The sequence below is a fragment of the Rana temporaria genome, chromosome 7 (assembly GCF_905171775.1).
Source record: "Rana temporaria chromosome 7, aRanTem1.1, whole genome shotgun sequence".
NCBI classification, from domain to species: domain Eukaryota; kingdom Metazoa; phylum Chordata; class Amphibia; order Anura; family Ranidae; genus Rana; species Rana temporaria.
This window is the reverse complement of record NC_053495.1, coordinates 6,664,950-6,686,020: the sequence shown is the minus strand read 5'-3', so window position 1 is coordinate 6,686,020 and position 21,071 is coordinate 6,664,950. Positions and strand designations below refer to the sequence as shown.

The window sequence follows — 21,071 nt, the reverse complement described above, 5'->3', positions numbered from 1 at the left end:
TCAGATTTACATATAATGTATTTAACCACTTAAGCTCTGTTTTGTGTTTTAAATAACTTTAAATAACATTTTGAGAATCGTGATCTTCACTTTATACAAAAGAATCGCGATTCTCATTCTTTCTCCAGAATCGTGCAGCTCTGGGAATTCAGGTGGGGAAAGTTCACTTCCCGAGTGCATGAGAGGAGACTAGGTGGTTTAGAGCCCCACATTCCCATCATCATTTCTGGGAGGAATGACGCTTTTTTTTAGGCCGAGTATACACCTATGGGGCCACGCCTGGGGGGCGGCGTGTCCCTGTTTACTGGTTCAGGTGTGAATCCGGTCCGACTTTTGGCCTGAATTTGCACCTGAATCGGACCAGAAGATGCACAGGACCTTTTTTTTTTTTTTTTTTTTTTTTTTTTTTTTTAAAGCTACCCCAAGGCCTGTGTGTGAACCGGTACTACCATTGAGAGCTGGTCACACTCGCTTGTCATGCGAATTGGATACGAGGAAACCCTGCATCCAATTTGCATATGTGTGTGAACTCGGTCAATGTTTCTAAATGCAAAATAATGCAGTCCTGATTTCTTGAGGCCCTAAAATGCCCCCTTTTTTGGAAAGGTATTCAGTAAGAGGCATGGTGAAGTTTTTTTACTTTTTTCATCACACTTTTTTGGAAAATTAATTAATTAAATAACTTTTTTTTCCCCATATGCTGTCACCAGCGCAGTACAGCAGCATATGACTAGTGTAACAAAGTAAAAACGTTTTTTTTTGTATTTTTTTTTTTTTTTTTTAACAGTTACCATGCCAGTGCAGTGTTACCATGGTGACACTGTACAATTCTGGAAAGGTCATAAGGATTTTTTTTTTTTTTTTTTTTTTTTTAACACTGCTTATAACAGTTATGATCACCGTTTTAAGCAATCATTTTTAAGAATTGCATTCATTCATTGCCAATGTGTACTATTGTGATAGCTCTGATTGGACACAGCTATCGCATTGTACAGATTTGCTGTGATTGGCTCTCTCTGTACCATGACCAATAAAATAAATCATCACAATAGTAATACAATGAATGGCTATGAATTAAAGTAATTGTCTGCAACTGATGTGATCGCTGTGATTGGTCACTGTGATCACATGGTACTGGAGCCAGCCCGGGACAACGATCTTCCAGACACAGGGGTGACAGATTGCACCGCAGTGCGGCCCTTGGGACGTGTCAAGTGCGTAACTGAGAGGCGGTCATATGACTTTCACCCAGGATAACAATACTCTCTCCTGGGCAGCGCAGGAGATGGCTAACTCTTGTGCAATGGCCCCAAAAAACAATATTGGGTGGGATATTTGTAGTTAAAAGAATGGCAATAGTCTAATTTAATGAATGCATTTAATTAGGCTCCCAACATGAGTACACAGAATGTGTGCAGGACTTTCAGGAAAGTTACAGTAACACTTCTTGATTCAATACAAATATAAAATATACATAATAATAAATTGCACTAGAGCCAGTTGTGGAAGCAGAAGTTGACCAGGTAATCGCAACACATAGTACGGTTGGAGGATGCGCGGCCTCCACTACTGCAAAAAGGGAGGAGTAATCCAGTTGAGATGATACTAAAAGGTACCAGCAGGTCCAATTGTAAGGATTGGAGATGAGTAGCACTGGAGAACTCCATCCAAGTGCTCCAGGTTGCAGTACAATTGGAGTAGGGATCGAGCAGGTAGTTCTGTTCTTCCATCCTCGTGATGAGGTTAAATTTACTGACCGAGTGCTTAACATGCAGAATAGTTATTGATCGTCAATGTCTGGGAATCGGCACCCTACCTACACACAGGAACAATCCTACCGTGTTCCCCCCCCCCCCCCAAAAAAAATAAGCCCTACCCAGAAAATAAGACCTAGCGCGATTATTGAGGAGGGCAGCAATATAAGCCCTACCCCAAAAATAAGCCCTAGTAAAGTATATAAGGGGTTGTAAAAGGTATTTTTTTCCTAAATAGCTTCCTTTACCTTAATGCAGTCCTCCTTCACTTACCTCATCCTTCCATTTTGCTTTTAAATGTCCTTATTTCTTCTGAGAAATCCTCACTTCCTGTTCTTCTGTCTGTAACTCCACACAGTAATACGAGGCTTTCTCTCTGGTGTGGAGTGTCGTGCTCGCCCCCCTCCCTTGGACTACAGGAAAGTCAGGATGCTCTCTACGCTGCAGATGGAGAAAGGAGCTGTGTGTTAGTGGGTGTCCTGATTCTCCTGTATTCCAGGGGAGGGGGCGAGCACGACACTCCACACCAGGGAGAAAGCCTCGCATTACTGTGTGGAGTTACAGACAGAAGAACAGGAAGTGAGGATTTCTCAGAAGAAATAAGGACATTTGCAAGCAAAATGGAAGGATGAGGTAAGTGAAGGAGGACTGCACTAAGGTAAAGGAAGCTGTTTAGCATTTTTTTTTTTATACCTTTTTAACCCCTTTAATAAAAATGATCTGCTTTTGTAATATGTCTACACTGGCATAAGGTGCAGTGTGTGTTGTCCTCCCCCCCCCCCCCCCCCAACGATTATGCAAAATACCCCATCCACAGGTGCCACTGACTAGCCTGAGGTGGTCTCTTCTCTTCCCAGGTGACGTCTGCGGCCCTTCCCTCTGCAGTGCTTAGAGCGGGCTGACGTCAGCGGGAATCTCAGAGCGGAGAAGAGCAGCTCAGGCAGGTTACATGATTGCCGAGGGCTGCTGTAAAAACAGCCGCAAAGGGAGACAAACTGCACCCCACACCAGCACAATCCTCCCACAAAATGGACTACATAATATTCTAAAAGTACTTTAACCAAGATGATTTTTGGGGGAATAAAATGATGTAAAAATACTGATACTAATAAGACATCCCCCAAAAATAAGCCCCGGGGCAGTGATGGCAAACCTTGGCACACCAGATGTTTTGGAACTACATTTCCCATGATGCTCATGCCCTCTGCAGGGCAGTTGAGTATCATGGGAAATGTAGTTCCAAAACCTCTGGGGTGCCGAGGTTCGCCATCGCGGCCCTAGGGTCTCTTTTTGTAGCCAAAATTCATATAAGACCCGGTCTTATTTTTGGGGAAACAAGGTAGGAGGCCTTCCCTGCTATAAAGGGGTTCTGAAATTATAGAGAGCAGGGCTCTGCCCAGGATTTTTTTAAATTTATGCTGCTGCCATTGTGCTAAATTACCGTTTTTCTTCACATTTTTTTTTTTTTGTACTGAAAACTCCCGCCCATCCTGCGATGCTGTGCAATATGATTGTCCTAGTAGCCAGTGACGTCATTGGCATGGCATCTCTCGGCTACCCGCCCGCTGTTTGTATTAAAGATCCTTCTGCCTGTCTAGCAGCGGGCGGGAGTCAGGACATAAAGGAGAGCTGAAGTCGGCTCTAGTACTGACTGAGGCAAGTGATGTACAGCTAATGGGGAAACTCTGATGGGACACACTGATGGGGGCACTGCTGATAGGGAGACTATTGATTGGGACACTCTTATGGGGAGACCTCTGATGGGGACACTGATGGGAAGACTACTGATGGGGACACACTCTGATGGGACACTGCTGATGGGGAGACTACTGATTGGGACACTGATGGGAAGACTACTGATGGGGACACACTCTGATGGGACACTAATGGCACTGCTGATAGGGAGACTATTGATTGGGACACTAATGGGGACACTGCTGATGGGACGACTACTACTGATTGGGACACTCTCTTATGGGGAGACTACTGATTGGGACACTGATGGGAAGACTACTGATGGGGACACTGAGGGGAAGACTTCTGATAGGGACACACTCTGATGGGACACTGCTGATGGGGAGACTACTGATTGGGACACTGATGGGAAGACTACTGATGGGGACACTGCTGATGGGGACACTGCTGATGGGGAGATTGTGGGAGAAGTTTGCAAAGGCTCTGATGCATTTCCCACCCTCGGCTTATACTCGAGTCAATACGTTTTCCACGTTTTTTTTGTGCTAAAAGTTGGGTGCCTCGTCTTATATATCGGGTCGGCCGATACATCTCTTCTTATCAGGGAAGAGAGTTTCCAAAGTTGCTTTTGAAAAGTATTGTTGAATTGCTGAGCCGTTCTATATATAATGCTTTGCTCACTTTCTGCTCAATCGTTGAATCCTTGCACACTTCATCTCGGTTGAGAGTCAGAAATTCAGTGCTGCGCAAAATGCCAAACCACCATGCTGCTGAAACGCTCAACTTTCGTTAATTGGAGTGATACTCCTACACCTGGTTTCACCTTCCTTGAAAGTGGAGATGTTGTCCAGAGCAACTGAGAAAATATGTCCCTTGAAACAAAAATAACCGCACAACAGTTCACATAACACATCTTTTTCTTGGAGTTTCTTATACAAAGCTGAAAATAAGCTCTACTGGGCTAACTGTTTTTGAAGGCGGAGGTCATAGGAATGCTGACTGTCTAGTCTTAGGAGCATCCGAAGGCGGTGCCAGAAGTAGCCGTGTGCTTTGGGGTTCCTTGGCCAGACCAAGAATGTTGTTGGACAAATCCTTTTCCTGGTCAGTAAATAACGAGACATTTTCATCCGGTGATCGAGAATCACCAGAACCACCACATCCTTCTTCTCATCCAGTAGTCTTTGGTGGGACATTAAGAAGGCATGACAGAGGACACCAGTACTAAATCCTTCACAATCAAGAATGAAGATCGTTCTCTTGCTTTTATATATGGCATCATAAAGGTTCTCAATGCTCGATTTTCCAGCTAGCCAATCTCTTTCCTCCAGGCATAAGTTAAACCTCCCCATTTCATGACCCTCCAACTGCACCAAAAGCTCATGGTAGACCCAGTCAGTTATGGCCTCATCCTTTGTATTAAACACTACGAAGGCATCATACTCCTCCGTTGACTGTCCTGGTAGCTTTGAATAACGTCTGATGGATGCCAAAAGCACCTGACTCAGGTACCACAAGTCCCATGAAAAAAGCTTTAAGGTTAGGGTAACCAACAACCAGGAAATCACCAGAAGAGATGAACACAAAAATGAAGCTTGGCCAAACAAGTCTTGACACGAGTGCGGGTTCATGAAGAGTAGAAGCTTACCTCTCATGCTGTCCGGTGCATCGCATCTCATTTTGGTGGCAAGGCCGGGAACTGTGATCTTTGTCTCCATCAGGAAATGGATGAACCAACTGGTGTGACAAGTACAGTCAAACGGGTTTTTCTGCACATCTAAGTATTGTAAAGTTTGGAGGAGCTTCTTTGGGAAACTGTTCACGTCTATGGTTTGAATCTGGTTTCCACCTAGGTACAGGGACTTGAGCTCCAGAAACGATTCAAAGAATTCTTTGTTTACAAATGTAATTTTGTTAGATTTCAGATTTAAGTAGGTGAGCTTGCTTCTGATGGTGGTCATGTTGCTATAAAGAGTTTCCAGGGAGTTATGACTGAGATCCAGGTGGGTAAGATTGACTAGATAGGTGATCTTCTCCCAGTGGAAGGAATACAAATTATTGTGAGAGATGATGAGAGTTTCAAGCGACAAAGGAAAATGTTCCAAAACTTTTACTGGGATGACCGCTAGGTAATTGTAGCTGATGTCCAGTAACTTCAGACGGGTGAAGTTGGTAAACAGAGTAATGTATGTCTGTTTACCATATTGCCACAAATTCATCAACTCGTTATTCCTGAAAAAAAGTCTCTCCAGTGAGGGGTTCTTGAGTTCTTTTGTTATACGCAAGCCAATCATATTGCCGTTCAGGTTCAGTTCGATCAGATTGGTGAGATTTTGAAGGAAACTGAGATTGTGGATTACACCTTTTAGCATGAACTGATATTCATTATGGGCCAGATTTAATATCCTGAGGTTTGGTAGTTCACTAAAAGCCAAGTAATAGTACAAGTCAAATCTGTTGTACGAGAGATCCAAATGGTGCAGCGACTTTAAATGCCCAAACTGATGACCATTTAGACGTTGGTTGATGTAGTTGTAGCTAATGTCCAGGCATTCGATGTCTTCCATTCCCACAAAGTCATCTGAGTGAAGAGCCATCAGATTATTAAATGATAAGTCAACTGACCGATTATAATGCCAGCAGTTTGGACTTTCTTTTGTAGTATCCTCATATTGTATGTTTGTATCATGTTGAAGGTCCACCCAACCATCAAAGTGATCCTCATGTTGTATGTTTGTGTCATGTTGAAGGTCTACCCAACCATCAAAGTAATCCTCACGTCGACTAGAAAAGGAAGTTGAGAATTCAATTTTTGTTACATTGCTTTGTTGGAAAGAGATCAGATTTCCAGCTAAATCAACTCTTTGAATATTCTTGTTTAACAAAAGCATGCTCAGGTTGGTCTGTAGGATAAAGTTTGTTCTAAGGTAAATTTCCTTCAGGTTTGGCAATGTGAGCAGAGATTGAATGCTGTTGGAATCTAGAATGTTGAAGAAGTACCCAACCAGGGAGATCTTCCTGAGAGACTTCATGGAAGCGGCACTGGGGTTTATAACCAATTTCTCATACATTCGATCCGTTTGAAAGTTAAAATCTAAGTTCAAGGTTCGCACCTTTGTTAACTTTGAGAAAAATGTCTCCTTTGCTAAATGTAGCAAGTTATCCGAGAGATCTAAATCAGTCAAGCTGCTCAACTTGTCAAACAGAGAACTGTTCACGGTGGGAAGTGAGTTCCCTCGGAGGTTGAGGTTGGAGAGGTTGATGAGGCAGTCAAAAGCTCCAGGCCCAAGCTGCAAGGCGCTGTCGTTTTGGCAGGGAAAGCAAGGCTGGGCGGCATGGTCACACCTCTGGCAATTCCACTGGACATCCAGTTTCTGGAGCTTGGTGAGGTGGCACAGGTCCTCTTTGTCAATCTTCCAGATCTTATTTTCTGCTAGATATAATTCTGTGAGAGATGAAGGAAGGTTCCTGGGGAAGGAACTTATGTTATTAAAGGACAACACCAATATTTCCAGGGAGGTGACATCTCTGAGAGCACCTTCTGAGATACTAAACTCTCTGGCACACGTGTTCCTGTAATAACAGTTCCATCCTACGTCTAACGAGGTCAGTTTGGTTAATCCGGCAAAATCTCCCTCCGACAGTGTGTCAATGTTGTTGAGATTAAGATTTAAGTGTTTAATGTTTTTTGGTAAAGGAGGAATTGTGGTCAGACTGTTCCCACTCAGGTCCAGATCCTCTAGTTGGTTCAGATCAATCAAAGCATCAGGATCAATGATCACCCAACACTTCCCTTTGTCCGGTCTCAGGTTGGTTGGCTGGCAGTTGTTACTCGTATTTAGTTTTTTCAGATTTAGCACACCGGCAAAAGTTCTTTTGGTCACATGTCTCAGGTTATTGAAGGACAGGTCGTATTCAATGACTTGGTCTGATGTGATCAGAGGGACATACTTGAGTTCACGTTTACTACATATCACAACTGTGGCATTTTTTTCATCATCACACGGGAGGAACTTTGGGGAGATGCCGAGTGAGGCAGACACCCCAAATATCAACAGTAGAGTACATTTTCGAAGATGCCTTTTGTCCTTTTAAAGGGAAATGGAAAGTGAGACACAATGAGTTGGGCTTTATTTATTAATATTGCACATCTTAATACAATTATGAGTAGCATAAATTGATTTATATACATATTGGAGCAAAGAGATGACTTCAAAGACATGAATGACAGTTACGTTAGTTAACACCATTTTTACTGCCTGCATTTTTCTGGTTGCTATTTGTTATATTTCCTGTTTTATAAAATGTGTTGTAGTGTGCTCTGGGTGTCAAATATGCCACGTATAGCACATTTTGTTATTCTTTTAATCCCTATTTCTGCAGAATACTGATCTTAATATTGTATTGTGCTGCGAGCTGTAGGTATAAACTTTTTCGTAGAGGTTCTCTGAGACTTAAAAGTTTATTTCAAGAGTTCCTCTGGGGTGCAAAGGTTAAAGGGCCCCTGTAACGGGAGGGCCCATGGAACCCAGAAGCTCTTGGAAAGTATGAGCCGGAAAATAATGGACATTCAGAATATATCTTGGATTGCTTTAACATGGGTCTGTAATTCACAATATATTCCAGGATATCTGTAAAGAACTATTACTGTTTGTTGATTCTGAACTCAACAGGTTAATTGAAAGATGTTAATGTCATCACCCCCAGCTACCTGTGTAATGTAAATGGATCCAGACTAACTTCTAAGGATCTTTCATTGTGACTTGTGCTAATTGACCCTGTATTGTGTGAAGGTCTATTGATGATAATGTGTATTGTAAGTTAACAGCCAGCCTAAAGGTCTAGTGTCTGAATCATCAGCTGTAGTTAATAAGCTTGTGTAAATTAGGTCAGGTCCCAGAGCCAGCGTGTCTGCTAAAGAGATGTATTGAGGATAATGTGTATTGGGGCAGCTCATTGGGTAAACATTGTGTGATGTTGTGGGTGGAGTTAGGTGATTGTTCATTTGGTTACTGCAGTATACTAAATTGTATATAAGAGCCTGTATTTCTCAATAAAGGTTCAGACCTGCTTCAACTACATACAGAGCGTCGTCTCGTCTCTGGGGAAGAATTATTATTTTGGGTCTTGTTTGCCTGACTGTGGAGTGTCGGTAGCTGCCTTGTGTTCGGAAAGGGAATATCCTAAACTGCTTTAACCCCTGTTGCATTTGGGGCGCTGTAACAGCCCCTAATGGGTGTTTTTTCTTTGTTTTAGGCTCAGAGCCCATCCAGTTGTGTGACAATAGCGAATTAACATTTTGCTGTTGTCTTCCTGATTCTCCTCTCGGACTATTAAGATGAAAAAACACCTTGCACTCTCGGACCCCCCAGAGCCACGAAACTCGGTGGACACAATGCTTTCCCCCAGCTTGAGGCGGCTCTTCATTAGAGATTGATAGCAGTGCCGCCATTGGCTTCCACTGCTGTCAATCAAATCAATGACGCGGCGCCGAGTGATACAGTGGCGGCCATAGCCGTCAAGTGTATCACACAGGAGCGCGCCCGCAAGCTAACCCGCTTGGGAAAGAGCTTCCCAGAAGGGCGTTGGCTCTTCCGGGGAGGAGCCGAGACAGCTGCCGAGGGACCCCAGAAGACGAGGATCAGGGCCACTCTGTACAAAACGAACTGCACAGTGGAGGTAAGTATGGTATGTTTATTTAAAAAATATTTTTTTTACAACCCCTTGACGTTTAGATCCCCCAAGTATACACACTAACCCACTCCTGATCAGAACCACCAGCCAATCAACATGGCTAGCTTTTTAGGGTGCCTGCTGCCATCTGAATGGTACCTATGAATGTGAGGATTGGGTGACCCATCTCCTCACTGCAGCAAACATACAGCTTGAAGTTTCTGGGCTGGACCTTCATCCTATCTAGTTACTCTACATATTTGGCACAGGCTTCTTGAGCCAGACCACGTTTGGTCTTACAGGAGTTCCATGATGTGCAATGACTACATACAAGCTCTGCAGGTAAAGGAGGTATTATGACACACATTGTTACATTGCTGATATTAAATATCTCTATTAATATGCGAAGCTGAGAGGAGAACTCACCATTCTCTGCACATCACCTGCCGTCACGATTCGTGTGAAGATCAGGGATGGTGGAGCTGTTGGTTCCTCACTCTGAAGTTCTCCTTTCAGTCCTGCATTCTACTTGTGGTGTGTCCAAATCGTACTTCTACTATATTTCCCATAATTCCACTCAATGACAGATGACTTCCTCAGCTCCTCTCAATTGGCTCAACAAGGCAAAGAGTGAAAGTATACACTTGTTTCGTAGCTCTAACTGAAAGATGAGAGAAATTGGGTTGTTATAGGTTACTCTATCTTTAGATAATATAAGATTAGCCTATTTATCTAAAAAATTCTAATATTCCTGCTCAAAAGATGTCCATAGCAGCTTTATAAAAAAGTATGAGCTATAAAAAAAAAAATAGGCTCTATTAGTGGTTCACATCTTGTATATTTCACTTGAGGAGTTGCTTAGACAAAGCTGGAAATAGGAGCTATTGGGCTAACTGAGGGTCATACCGTGTTTCCCCGAAAGTAAGACATCCCCCGGAAATAAGACCTACTTACAGTTTTGCCTCTCGCTGAAATATAAGGCATCCCCCTGAAAATAAGAGCTCCCCGATAATAGGGCCTCCCCCGAACATAAGGCATCCCGATAATAAGTCCCCCCGAAGCTACTGTAACTCTGCATCCTGGACCGTAGCAGCGGGCGCCGCTTCGCAGCTCACTATTGGCCGCAGCACAGACGGAGCAGACAGGAAGTGCATGGTCTCTTTTCATCAGAGAGCCGCGCCGCCGCCAGGGCAAGCTGCCAGAAAACCAGAATCGGAAAATCACCAGAAAAGTTGAAAATAAAGAGCGTTTTACCATACAAGTCTTGACATGACTGCGGGTTCATAGAATGTAGCAGCTTACCTCTCAAAATGTTATATTAGTTGAGCCGGTAAAAGTCTTGTTTTGTTTTTATTCATTCATAGCTGGGGCATAGTAAACTATGAACGGGAAGCCTCTATATAGAGCTGCTCCTGTTCATTTATTCATTCTGTGCAGATAAGGATGCAGAGAAAGGGACTAATAAATCTGTCCTCAATCCCTTTCTCTGTCTCAAAAGTAAGACCTCAGCGGTCTGATATTTCCCCAAAGCCCCCCAATGTGGGGTCCTAAAAAAAAAATGTAAAAAACTGATGTCAGTGGTGGAACTACCAGGGTCGCAAAGGTCGCACTTGTGACTGGGCTCTGGCGTTCCGCCACTGTGGGGAGACCCCAAGACAGCAGGAATGTGGCCCACTGCAGGACCGTAATAAAGGGTCCCATAATGGGAGTAAAGGGCCCCGGGATCAGTGGGAAGGGCCCTGGTTGGTTAGTTGGTTGGTTGGTTAGAACCTGAAGGTTCTAGTTACGCTTCTGATTCAGCTTCTGGTTTGATTCTACCTGCCCACTGACTTACAGAACATTTCTAGACAACCAGGGGGAAGCAATCAATTCCGCAGACCAGAACAATCAAACACAACTACACTGAATACAGTGAGCCATAACTAAATTTACCTAACCTAGCCCCTATCTAGGAAGGTGCTACAGCTACATACAAGCTAGGTAGAGGAGGCACACATTTGTTACATTGCTGATAGTAAATATCTATATCATTGTGTGAAGCAGAGAGAAGTACTCGCCATTCTTCCCAGATCAGTTGTCACGATTGCGGGTGGATCGGGAATGGAGTTGACGGTTCTCAGTCTGATGTTCTCCTTTCAGTTCTGCAATTTTTCATTGTGGTGCGCCCCATGTAATCCCACTCATTGACAGACTGACTGATCGGCTCCTCGTAATTGGCTCAGCAAGGCAGGATGGAAAACCTATACTGTGTCGCAGTTCTGACTGAAGATGAGAGAAATCGGGTTTTTATAGATTATCGTAAATCTGAACTCCAGAAAGGTATAGAAAAAAAAACGAATTCTGCAATTCTATGTATTCATTTTTATAATATTAAATATTTTATAATGAATTGGGATTAGTCATTTTGTCATATTTCCTCCTGTAATCCCAGTACAGTGGACCACAGCCTGGGAGGGGCAGCATCAAGGAACCAATTAGAGCGCTTCTGCATACACATGTACTAGAAATGAACATGCCGACAAGGGGAGAGAGAAGGAAGATGTCCCATCGGTGTACTGCTGCAGGATGGAGCGTGTCCCTGACCAAGGTGAATGGTTGCACTGTCCAGTCATCAGGGTGGGGGCGTGTCCCTGACTAAGGTGTACTATTTCACTGTCCAGTCAGCAGGGTGGGGCGTGTCCTCGACCAAGGATTACTTTTTCACTGTCCAGTCAGCAAGGTGGGGGGTGTGTCTCTGGCCAAGGTGTACTACTTCACTGTCCAGTCAGCAGGGAGGGGGCGTGTCCTGGACCATGGTGTACTACTGCAGTTGTAGGTCCAGGACCTGGCAGCGCTATATGACAGATGTGCCTGGGTCATGAAACAGACTCAAAATAATTACCTGTTTATAGGCAATCAGCCCATATACTGACATTATCCATGTTTAGTATATACAGCAAGTATATTCTTCTCACTACTGACATGCTTTTTTCACTGTTTTCACTATTGTGTTGTTTTAGCAGGTGACCCTGGAATATTCAGGTCTGAAGTCCAGGCTAGCCTTGTATATATCGGGGCTAACCGAATATAGGACATGGGATTTACAACACGGTGACACGAAAAGATACAGTGAATGCACCGGGGCACCGGGCTCAGATGCGCGGATCTACCATGGTATAATGGTGCGATTTTTTGCACTATATTCATTTATCCCCGATTTTACATTTTACCAATCCGGTTCACCTTACTAAAATAATTTGTGACAACGACATTCACATCACCTGCAGAAAAAGGCTGGACAGGACAGGTGATGGATGTCATGTGACCAGAGCAATGAGCCCCTCCCCAGTCTATGCATGTGCCATTCATTAATCAATACAAGACAAATACATTGTTATGTAAGTAAATATAATAAGACAGAGCTGTGATGTCATAAGTGTGTATTATGAGTCCCAACATGTCCAGTGTTTACTGGAGGGGATCCCCGACAACTGAGCCGGACGGAGAGGTGAGTGTTGTTAGTTACCTGCAAAGAAGGCGAGGAAGAGGCCGCAGGACAGGTAGGATCTGGATACAACGTAACATATAATATACAATCAGTGCCGATCCTGACCTCCCTGGGGCCCTAAGCAAAATGACATGTCACATTAAAGTTGAGAAGCGGGAGGGGGAGGGGGTGTTCTGCTGTCGGAATTGACCTCTTACATTAAAGCAGTGTTTCTCAATTCCAGTCCTCAGGCCCCCCCAACAGGTCAGGTTTTCAGGATTTCCCTCAGATGAAAAGGCTGTGGTGATTACTAAGGCAGTGAAACTGATCAAATCACCTGTGCAAAATAATGGAAATCCTGAAAACCTGACCTGTTGGGGGGGCCTGAGGACTGGAATTGAGAAACACTGCATTAAAGTGAGAAGCGTGGGGTGCTGAATTCTTACCTCTTCTCCCATGCAGCAAGCGCAAGTTGAGGGGCCGAAAATGACTTCTCACCAGGCGGGGCCTCTAGTAATTTGGGGGGCCCTCTGCAGCTTTGCGGGGGCCCTAAGCGGCTTGCATAGTGAGCCTATAGGGCGAATCGGCCCTGTATACAATGTCACCAGGGCTATATAACATAACATACAGACTGTATAAAATAGTGACTATGTAATTTATAACATAGTAACAATAAAATAAATCACTATATAATAAATCACATACTGATTATATCATATATAACATACCAGCATACTGACTATGACCATATAAAAGAGTGACTACACAATATATAACAAAGTAACTTTATAACACATGACGTACCGGCAGGGCGACCATCAGCAATTATGAAGCCCCTTACAGGGGGGGGGGGGGGGTGCTGCAGTCTCAAATTGAGAAGCCTGGGGGCTGCCGTGAATTGAGAAGCAGGGGGGAGCCGCTGCTAATTGGGAAAATTGAGAAGGGGGGGGGGCGTGAATTGAGAAGCGTTGGGGGGGGTGCTGCCGCTGCGAATTGAGGTCAGGGGGCTTTGGGTGCTGACGAACAGAAAAAAAGGGGGGTTGCCCGGAGGACCTCTGGGCCCCTTACAAAAAAAAATAAAACAAAATATATATATATATATATATATATATATATATATATATATATATATATATATATAAACAAAAGGGGGGGGGGTAGCCATCCAGGGCCATGGGGACCCCTGGGCCCTTTAATAAAAATAAATAAATAAAAAAAGGGGGTTGCCATCCAGGGCCCTGGGGACCTCTGGGCCCTTTAATAAAAACAAAATAAATAAATATATAAAATTATTTAAAAAAAAGGAGGGTTGCCATCCGGGGGCCCTGGACCTCCGGGCCCCTAACAAAAAAAAAGGGGGGTTGCCATACGGGCCCCTTACAGGTGTACTGCCTGTACCCCCCTGATGGTGGCCCTGCATACCAGCTATATACAGTAACAAAGTAATTATTTAATATGTAACATCTAGGTGCTGTAAAAAATACTGAAAATATAATAAACAACATAATATATCATACTGGCCAAATAACCATTTATAATCTTCAGGCTTATGAATGGTTTGCTCCTGAACCCTCTGTATTTGCTCTTGTAAAGACTTCTCTTAAATGTAGACTTTGACAATGATGGGCCCACCTCCTGGAGAGCATCCTTAACTTGTCTGGATGTTATGAATTTTTATTTATTTTTTTACCATAGAGAGGATCCTGCGATCATCCACCACTGTTGTCTTCCGTTAACGTCCAGGCTTTTGTATGTTGTTGAGCTCACCAGTGTGCTTTTCTTTCCTCAGAATGTACCAAACTGTTGATTTGGCCACTCCCAATGTTGCTGCTATCTCTCTGATGCATTTGTTTCGTTTTTAAAGCCTTACAGTAGCCTGTTTCAATTGTATGGGGACAGCTCCTTTGAACGCATGATGTAGGTTCACAGCAATAGATTCCAAATGCAAATACCACACTTTGCGTCAACTCCAGACCTTTTACCTGCTTAATTGATAAAGAAATAATGAAGGAGTGCGCTTTCAGCCCATATCCATGATATAACTATGGCTTGAATATGTTTTGGTAAATATCTGAAAAAATCTAAAATTTTGCCTGTGTCCAAATATATATGGACCCAACTGTATAAATGACCATATATACTCGAGTATAAGCCGAGTTTTTCAGCACATTCTTTTGTGCTGAAAAAGTCCCCCTAGAGCAGTGATGGCGAACCTTGGCACCCCAGATGTTTTGGAACTACATTTCCCATGATGCTCATGCACTCGGCAGTGGAGTTGAGCATCATGGGAAATGTAGTTGGAAAACATCTGGGGTGCCAAGGTTCGCCATCACTGCCCTAGAGTCTCCTCGATCTGCACACCTGATCAGCCCCTGTGTCATGCAGTCAGATGGCGGCCGTCCTGTGTAACAAAGCCCCACCCCCTCCTTGTCCTTGTCCATGATAGGCTGAACACTGACTCACTGCTGGCAAACTGAGTTTTCTGTCTATCACGGATGAAGACGAGGGGGAGGCGGGGCTTTGTTACACTGGGAGGCCACTGACTGACTGGCATGACACGGAGATCAGGTATGCAATGGGCACAGTGAGGCATGCAATGGGCACAGTGAGGCATGCAATGGGCACAGTGAGGCATGCAATGGGCACAGTGAGGCATGCAATGGGCACAGTGAGGCATGCAATGGGCTCAGTGAAGGTGCAAATGGTCATTGTTTATCCTCTTTTCCACTTACAGTAGCTGCTACATTTCCTACCCTAGGCTTATACTCGAGTTAAGTTTTCCCTTTTTTTTTGTGGTAAAATTGGGTGCCTCTGCTTATATTTGGATTGGCCTATACTCGAGTATATACGGTACATTTTTACCCATATACATAGGGTATTATAGGGATATTCCGGAAACTCCAACACGCTCTTCTGCAAAGTGGAACCTGTTGGTGTCACAGAGCCATCAGCCTGTGTCTCCCGTCTCTTATCTCCTCTTCATTTCCTTACAGGTGGCACCCCCAGGAATCTGCGCTAGGAAAGACAACCGCTTCCTCGCTCTGAGTGCCCACATCTAAAGCCATGGGGTCCCTACCCCCCGTACTACTTTGTATCACCTTACTCTTCATCCATGAGACCTGGGGACAAGGTACATACATGACCACAGTGCTGCTATTACCCAGAATTCTGAGCTGGGCACTCTGATCTCTTCCACCCCAATCGGAGTGCCCAGCCCCGGGTGTTTTCTAGATCAGTTCAGGTTAGAGCAGGGGTCCTCAAACTACGGCCTGCGGGCCACATGCGGCCCGCGGAGGACATTTAACCGGCCCACCCCACCCTGACATGCACGGCAGGTTGTAACACAGCTATCCCGCTGTGTCACGGAGCTCACAGTGTTAAGAATTCGGGCGCGCTATGATAAAAGTCCCGCCCTCCTCCTGATCTAGACTAGCTCGTGTGATAGAGCCAGTGTTCTGTCTATCACACGAGCTGGTCTAGGAGGAGGAGGGCGGGACTTTTATCATAGCGAGCCCGAACTGTTAACACTTTGAGCTTGAGTGGCTTACGATGGTGAGAGGAGGGGGGGGCTTGCAATGGTGAGGGGGGTTGCAGTGAGGGGCTGATGATGATGAAGGTGGGTGGGGGGGGCTTGCAATGAGGAGCTGGCGATGGTGAGGGGGGGGGGGTTGCAATGAGGGGCTTGCGATGGTGAGGGGGGTTGCAGTGAGGGGCTGATGATGATGAAGGTGGGTGGGGGGGGCTTGCAATGAGGAGCTTGCGATGGTGAGGGGGGGGGGTTGCACTGAGGGGCTGATGATGGTGAGGGGAGGGCTTGCAAAGGTGAGGGGGGTTGTAATGAGGGGCTGATGATGATGATGGGGGGGCTTGCAATGATCTTGATCGGCTTGCAATTAATGATTGTGAGGGGGGCTTGCAATGAGGGGCTTACAATGATGATGGCGAGGGGGGGGCTTGCAATGAGGGGCTAATGATGATGGTGGGGGGGGGGGGGGCAATGATCATGATAGTTAGTTTTTTTTTTATAGTCCGGCCCTCTAACAGTCTGAGGGACAGTGAACCGGCCCCATGTTTAAAAAGTTTGAGGACCCCTGGGTTAGAGTTTACAAATCTGTGTTACCATTTACTATCTTGTCTGCTGTCTGTATAGGTGAGAGCAGGAAGGGAGGAGGAAGGGGACAGGGAAAGAACAGGTGGAAGCAGGGAGTAGGAGGAGGAAGGGGACAGGGAAAGAACAGGTGGAAGCAGGGAGGGAGAAGGAAGCAGGTGAGATCAGGGTGGAAGGAGGAAGGAGAAGGTGGAAGCAGAGAACAAGCATGGAAGTAGAGAAGAACCAGAGGAAGAGGAGCAGGAAGGGAGCAGGTGAGATCAGGGTGGGAGCAGAGAACAAGCATGGAAGTAGAGAAGAACCAGAGGAAGAGGAGCAGGAAGGGAGCAGGTGAGATCAGGGTGGGAGCAGAGAACAAGCATGGAAGTAGAGAAGAACCAGAGGAAGAGGAGCAGGAAGGAAGCAGGTAATTGCACGGAAGGAGCAAAAAAAAACGTTGTGTCTTCTGTTTGTAGTGGAGTTCCTCTCCTTACCGGACACGGTGTCCATCAAAGAAAGTTCTCCCATCGGCACCTCCGTCCATAACTTCAGCCTGATCAACTGTACCAGCAACAACCCCACCGTCACCATCACCAGCGTCATCCCACCGGCAACATACTTCAACACCCCAACGCAGACCCTCACCGGATCCGTCTTTGGTTTACAGGTGAGACCGGCGCTGGCCGCACTGTCAGGGAGACTCGGTACTGTCTCAGTAATGACTCTCAGCTGGAGGGTCAAACCAGAAACATTGACCAAGACAGACCATTGTACTAAATAGTTGTTAGACGAAAAAATTGTGCGATCCGTTTGTAACATTTTGATGAGAAATCATTCCCCCTCCCCTAGCATTTCTAGCTGCAGCCATCTTAAGTAAGGGCAGATGCAGCATTTACTTTCTGGAATCCATCTGCCCTTAGCGCAGGAAGTGGTGCTTAGCTGAGAAAGTCCTTCCCCATGACATCATTTTGCCCTAGTCTTATTTTATTGGGAGGACTTCTGTCCCTTCATTGGTGTCAGTGGGGGTAAGTATGTTGCATTGTTGGTATCAATGGATGAAAGTTGTGCCCCAAGGGCTGGATAAAAGCAAAAAAAGGGCCGCAGAGACCACTGATCCAAAACTAGGAAAGGGAATATTTTCCCAGAGAGATACAAACTTTATTGACTCTTTGTGCATGCTGGGACTTGTAGTTCCCCAGGGGCTGGAGGGGCACATGTGCACTGTCAATTGGTCACTCTCTGTGCAGGCAGTGTCAAGCAGTCTCTCTCTCTGTGCAGGCTGTGTCAAGCAGTCTCTCTCTCTCTGTGCAGGCTGTGTCAAGCGGTCTCTCTCTCTCTCTGTGCAGGCTGTGTCAAGCGGTCTCTCTCTCTCTCTGTGGAGGCAGTGTCAAGCGGTCTCTCTCTGTGGAGGCAGTGTCAAGCGGTCTCTCTCTCTCTGTGGAGGCAGTGTCAAGCGGTCTCTCTCTCTCTGTGGAGGCAGTGTCAAGCGGTCTCTCTCTCTCTGTGGAGGCAGTGTCAAGCGGTCTCTCTCTCTGTGCAGTAAGTGTCAAGCGGTCTCTCTCTCTATCTCTCTGTGCAGGCAGTGCCAAGTGGCCTCTCTCTCTCTGTGCAGGCAGTGCCAAGTGGCCTCTCTCTCTCTGGGGCAATATAGAGCAGTCTCTCCCTCTCTCTCTGTCTCTGTCTCTGTCTCTCTCTCTCTCTCTCTCTCTTTCTCTCTCTCTCTCTGCGGGGAATGTGGTGTAGATGGATGGTGAGCTGATTCTGCGGTTCAATGGGTCACTTGACTGGACTTGCCCCCCAGGCCTAAGGCTGCCAGCCCTCCCCTGTGTGTAAATGGTAGAATATGTGTGATGATGTCGGGTGTATGACCTCACTGTGATTTGTCTGTTAGATCACGCTCAGCAGCACAGCGACTCTGAACGCACAAGTGGTGAATAAGTATATCCTGCAGATCACCGCCGTATGTGGCAATGAGACCGTCACCAATCAGCTGTTTGTCAATATCTTAGACGACCTCCCGAAGCCGCTGTGTGACCCAAAGTTCTCCAGCCAAGGTAAGATGGTGTCCCAACACCTTACCCATTGTCATGTGACCAAACGGCTCCAGTAATAGGGTACTTCCAAAGGTACCAGTTTTCCTATGCATAGGGATCACACAATAGTCAACCCCCAGCTGTTAACATCAAATTTTTTTATCAAGAATGGATGGCGGACCACACAACATTCTGACCGCCCTCTAAATGGAGCTTCCTGATAAAATGCCCGGGCAATGCTGAATGTGAACCTCGGCAAAAGATAGGCCTCCAGATAAGACTGCTATAGAATAATTCAAGGAAGAATCGCTACTGTTATTGTTAAAAACCAACTAATTTCAAGGTGAGAACCATCTCCTCTTCAGGGTTAAACAACATTCACGACAGCATATTGAAACTGTTGTACTCCTGAAGAGGAGGTGTCCAGCTTGAAACATGTTGGGTTTTTATCAGGAACGGCATGCCAGTAGACCACATGGTTTCTCTAGAACAAGGGTGTCAAACTCAATTTCATGGTGGGCCGCATCAGCATTATGATGGCCCTCAAAAGGGCCAGTTGTATCTGTAAGATTAGATGTCCAGCACATCTTCTCCCCTTACATTGGATGTCAAGAGCCCCCACACCATCAGAAGTTGAGTCCCCCACTCTCCCTTACATCATAGTGCACCCCCCTTTCTTTATGCTGCTGCTGAGAAGAAGCTGGATCCATTCCTTGAAAGCAGAAAGTAAGGGTCTGGAGGGGGGCTGGAGCTTTCCTGCAGCTGCAGGAGGGGTGCCAGCCTGCCAGGGCCACAAAAAATAGCTTTGAGGGCCGGATTCGGCCCGCGGGCCTTATGTTTGACACCTGTGCTCTAGAAGGACTTCTGTGCCTCACAGGCTGATTTATGCATCCTCTCGTGCATGTCGTAATTTGGCTAATACTTATGCGCATGGGCGAATGCATATGGGCATGCGCAGAGTTGTGCATTCACGTGCGCATCAGCGAGCTGACGTGCACAGGTGACAGATGTTGGAGCCAAATGGACTATTTAAACCAGGGGTCTTTAAACTATGGCCCTCCAGTTCAGGAACTACAATTCCCATCATGCTTAGTCATGTCTGTGAATGTCAGAGTTTTTCAATGCCTCATGGGATCTGTAGTTCCACAACAGCTGGAGGGCCGTAATTTGAGGATCCCTGATTTAAACTGTCAGTGCTCTGGATCAGTGCTGCTTTGTCTTTCAGCCTCCTATGTACCCTGTGACCCTGTGATTCTGTATTCTGATTCCAGTTGCTGACCCGGCTTGCCTGACTCCGCCTGCACCGACCCCAGCTTGTCCTTGACTTCCGCTTCCGTCTGCTCCATTTGCTTCTCTTCCACTGATTGGCTCCTGACCCGGCTTGTACCCAGACCACGCTCCTGCCTGCTACTCTGTACCTGATCCGTCCTGCCAGCGTATGACCCGGCTTGCCTGACTTTGCTTCCTGACACTTGCTGCTGTGCCCGCTGTTCTACAGTCTGCTATCAGCGCATGCTTAGCCTGCCCGCTGTCACCAGTAATGGCCTGCTTCAGTCTGCCATCCACCAGCTGTCTACCAGCCTGCTTGCTTCACTGATGACTACTGACGAGTCCCCTGCCTGGGGTGGATACCCGCTCTGCTACTGGCAAGACTTACAGGCACTCGTGCCACTCTGCACTCCTGCGCCTTCTGTCTACATTACCAGGGCCCCCGGGTCAGAGGAGTAAGAGAGGCCTTCCTCATCATTACAGGCTCTGCTACCAGGTACGTGATATAAGGTTTTAGCAATACAATTCCACAATTACCGTATTTATCGGGGTATTGCGCGCTCCGGCGTATAGCGCGCACCCCTAAAGTGGACCCGCATTCCTGTAAAAAAAAAAAAAAACATTTTAGTACTTACAGTTTTGGTGTCTTGTGCGGCGGCCTCGTCGGGTCCGGCGTCCGTCTGCGGCTTCGGGTGTCCTCTTCGTCGGGTCCGGCGTCCGTCTGCGGCTTCGGGTGTCCTCTTCGTCGGGTCCGGCGTCTGTCTGCGGCTTCGGGTGTCCTCTTCGTCGGGTCCGGCGTCCGTCTGCGGCTTCGGGTGTCCTCTTCGTCGGGTCCGGCGTCCTTCTGCGGTGTCCTCCCTGCTCGATCCCCGCTTTCCCGCGCCGAGTTTGAACACTACGCCGGCATATACCGAGCGCAGTACACTCGGGTATAGTCAGGCAGGCTCGGCTACTCTCGCGCTCACGTCCTGGATGTCCGTCCAGGACGTGAGCGCGAGAGGAGCCGAGCCTGCCCGACTATACATGAGTGTACTGCGCTTGGTATATGCCGGCGCAGTCTTCAAACTCGGCGCGGTAAAGCGGGTATCGGCGTATAT

At 46.2% G+C, this 21,071-nt stretch overlaps 2 protein-coding genes across 2 annotated transcripts in view; one reads left to right on the top strand and one right to left on the bottom strand.

The window, feature by feature from the left end:
- Positions 1–3,883: 3,883 nt before the first annotated feature.
- LOC120945990 (toll-like receptor 7) lies at positions 3,884–12,033 on the bottom strand. Its single transcript, XM_040360640.1, has 2 exons — positions 12,001–12,033; positions 3,884–7,534 (listed from the first exon to the last, which is right to left on the bottom strand). Exons 1-2 carry the CDS (start codon positions 12,031–12,033, stop codon positions 4,403–4,405), a joined length of 3,165 nt encoding a protein of 1,054 aa, XP_040216574.1. The 3' UTR covers positions 3,884–4,402.
- Positions 12,034–12,626: 593 nt separating this feature from the next.
- Positions 12,627–21,071, top strand: part of CDHR4 (cadherin related family member 4) — a 38,743-nt gene continuing 30,298 nt past the window's right edge. The window contains exons 1-4 of the mRNA XM_040358786.1: positions 12,627–12,658; positions 15,579–15,715; positions 17,149–17,339; positions 18,564–18,726. Coding sequence (XP_040214720.1) covers positions 15,649–15,715; positions 17,149–17,339; positions 18,564–18,726 — 421 coding nt within the window. The 5' untranslated portion in view covers positions 12,627–12,658; positions 15,579–15,648. The remainder of the gene's footprint in view (positions 12,659–15,578; positions 15,716–17,148; positions 17,340–18,563; positions 18,727–21,071) is intronic.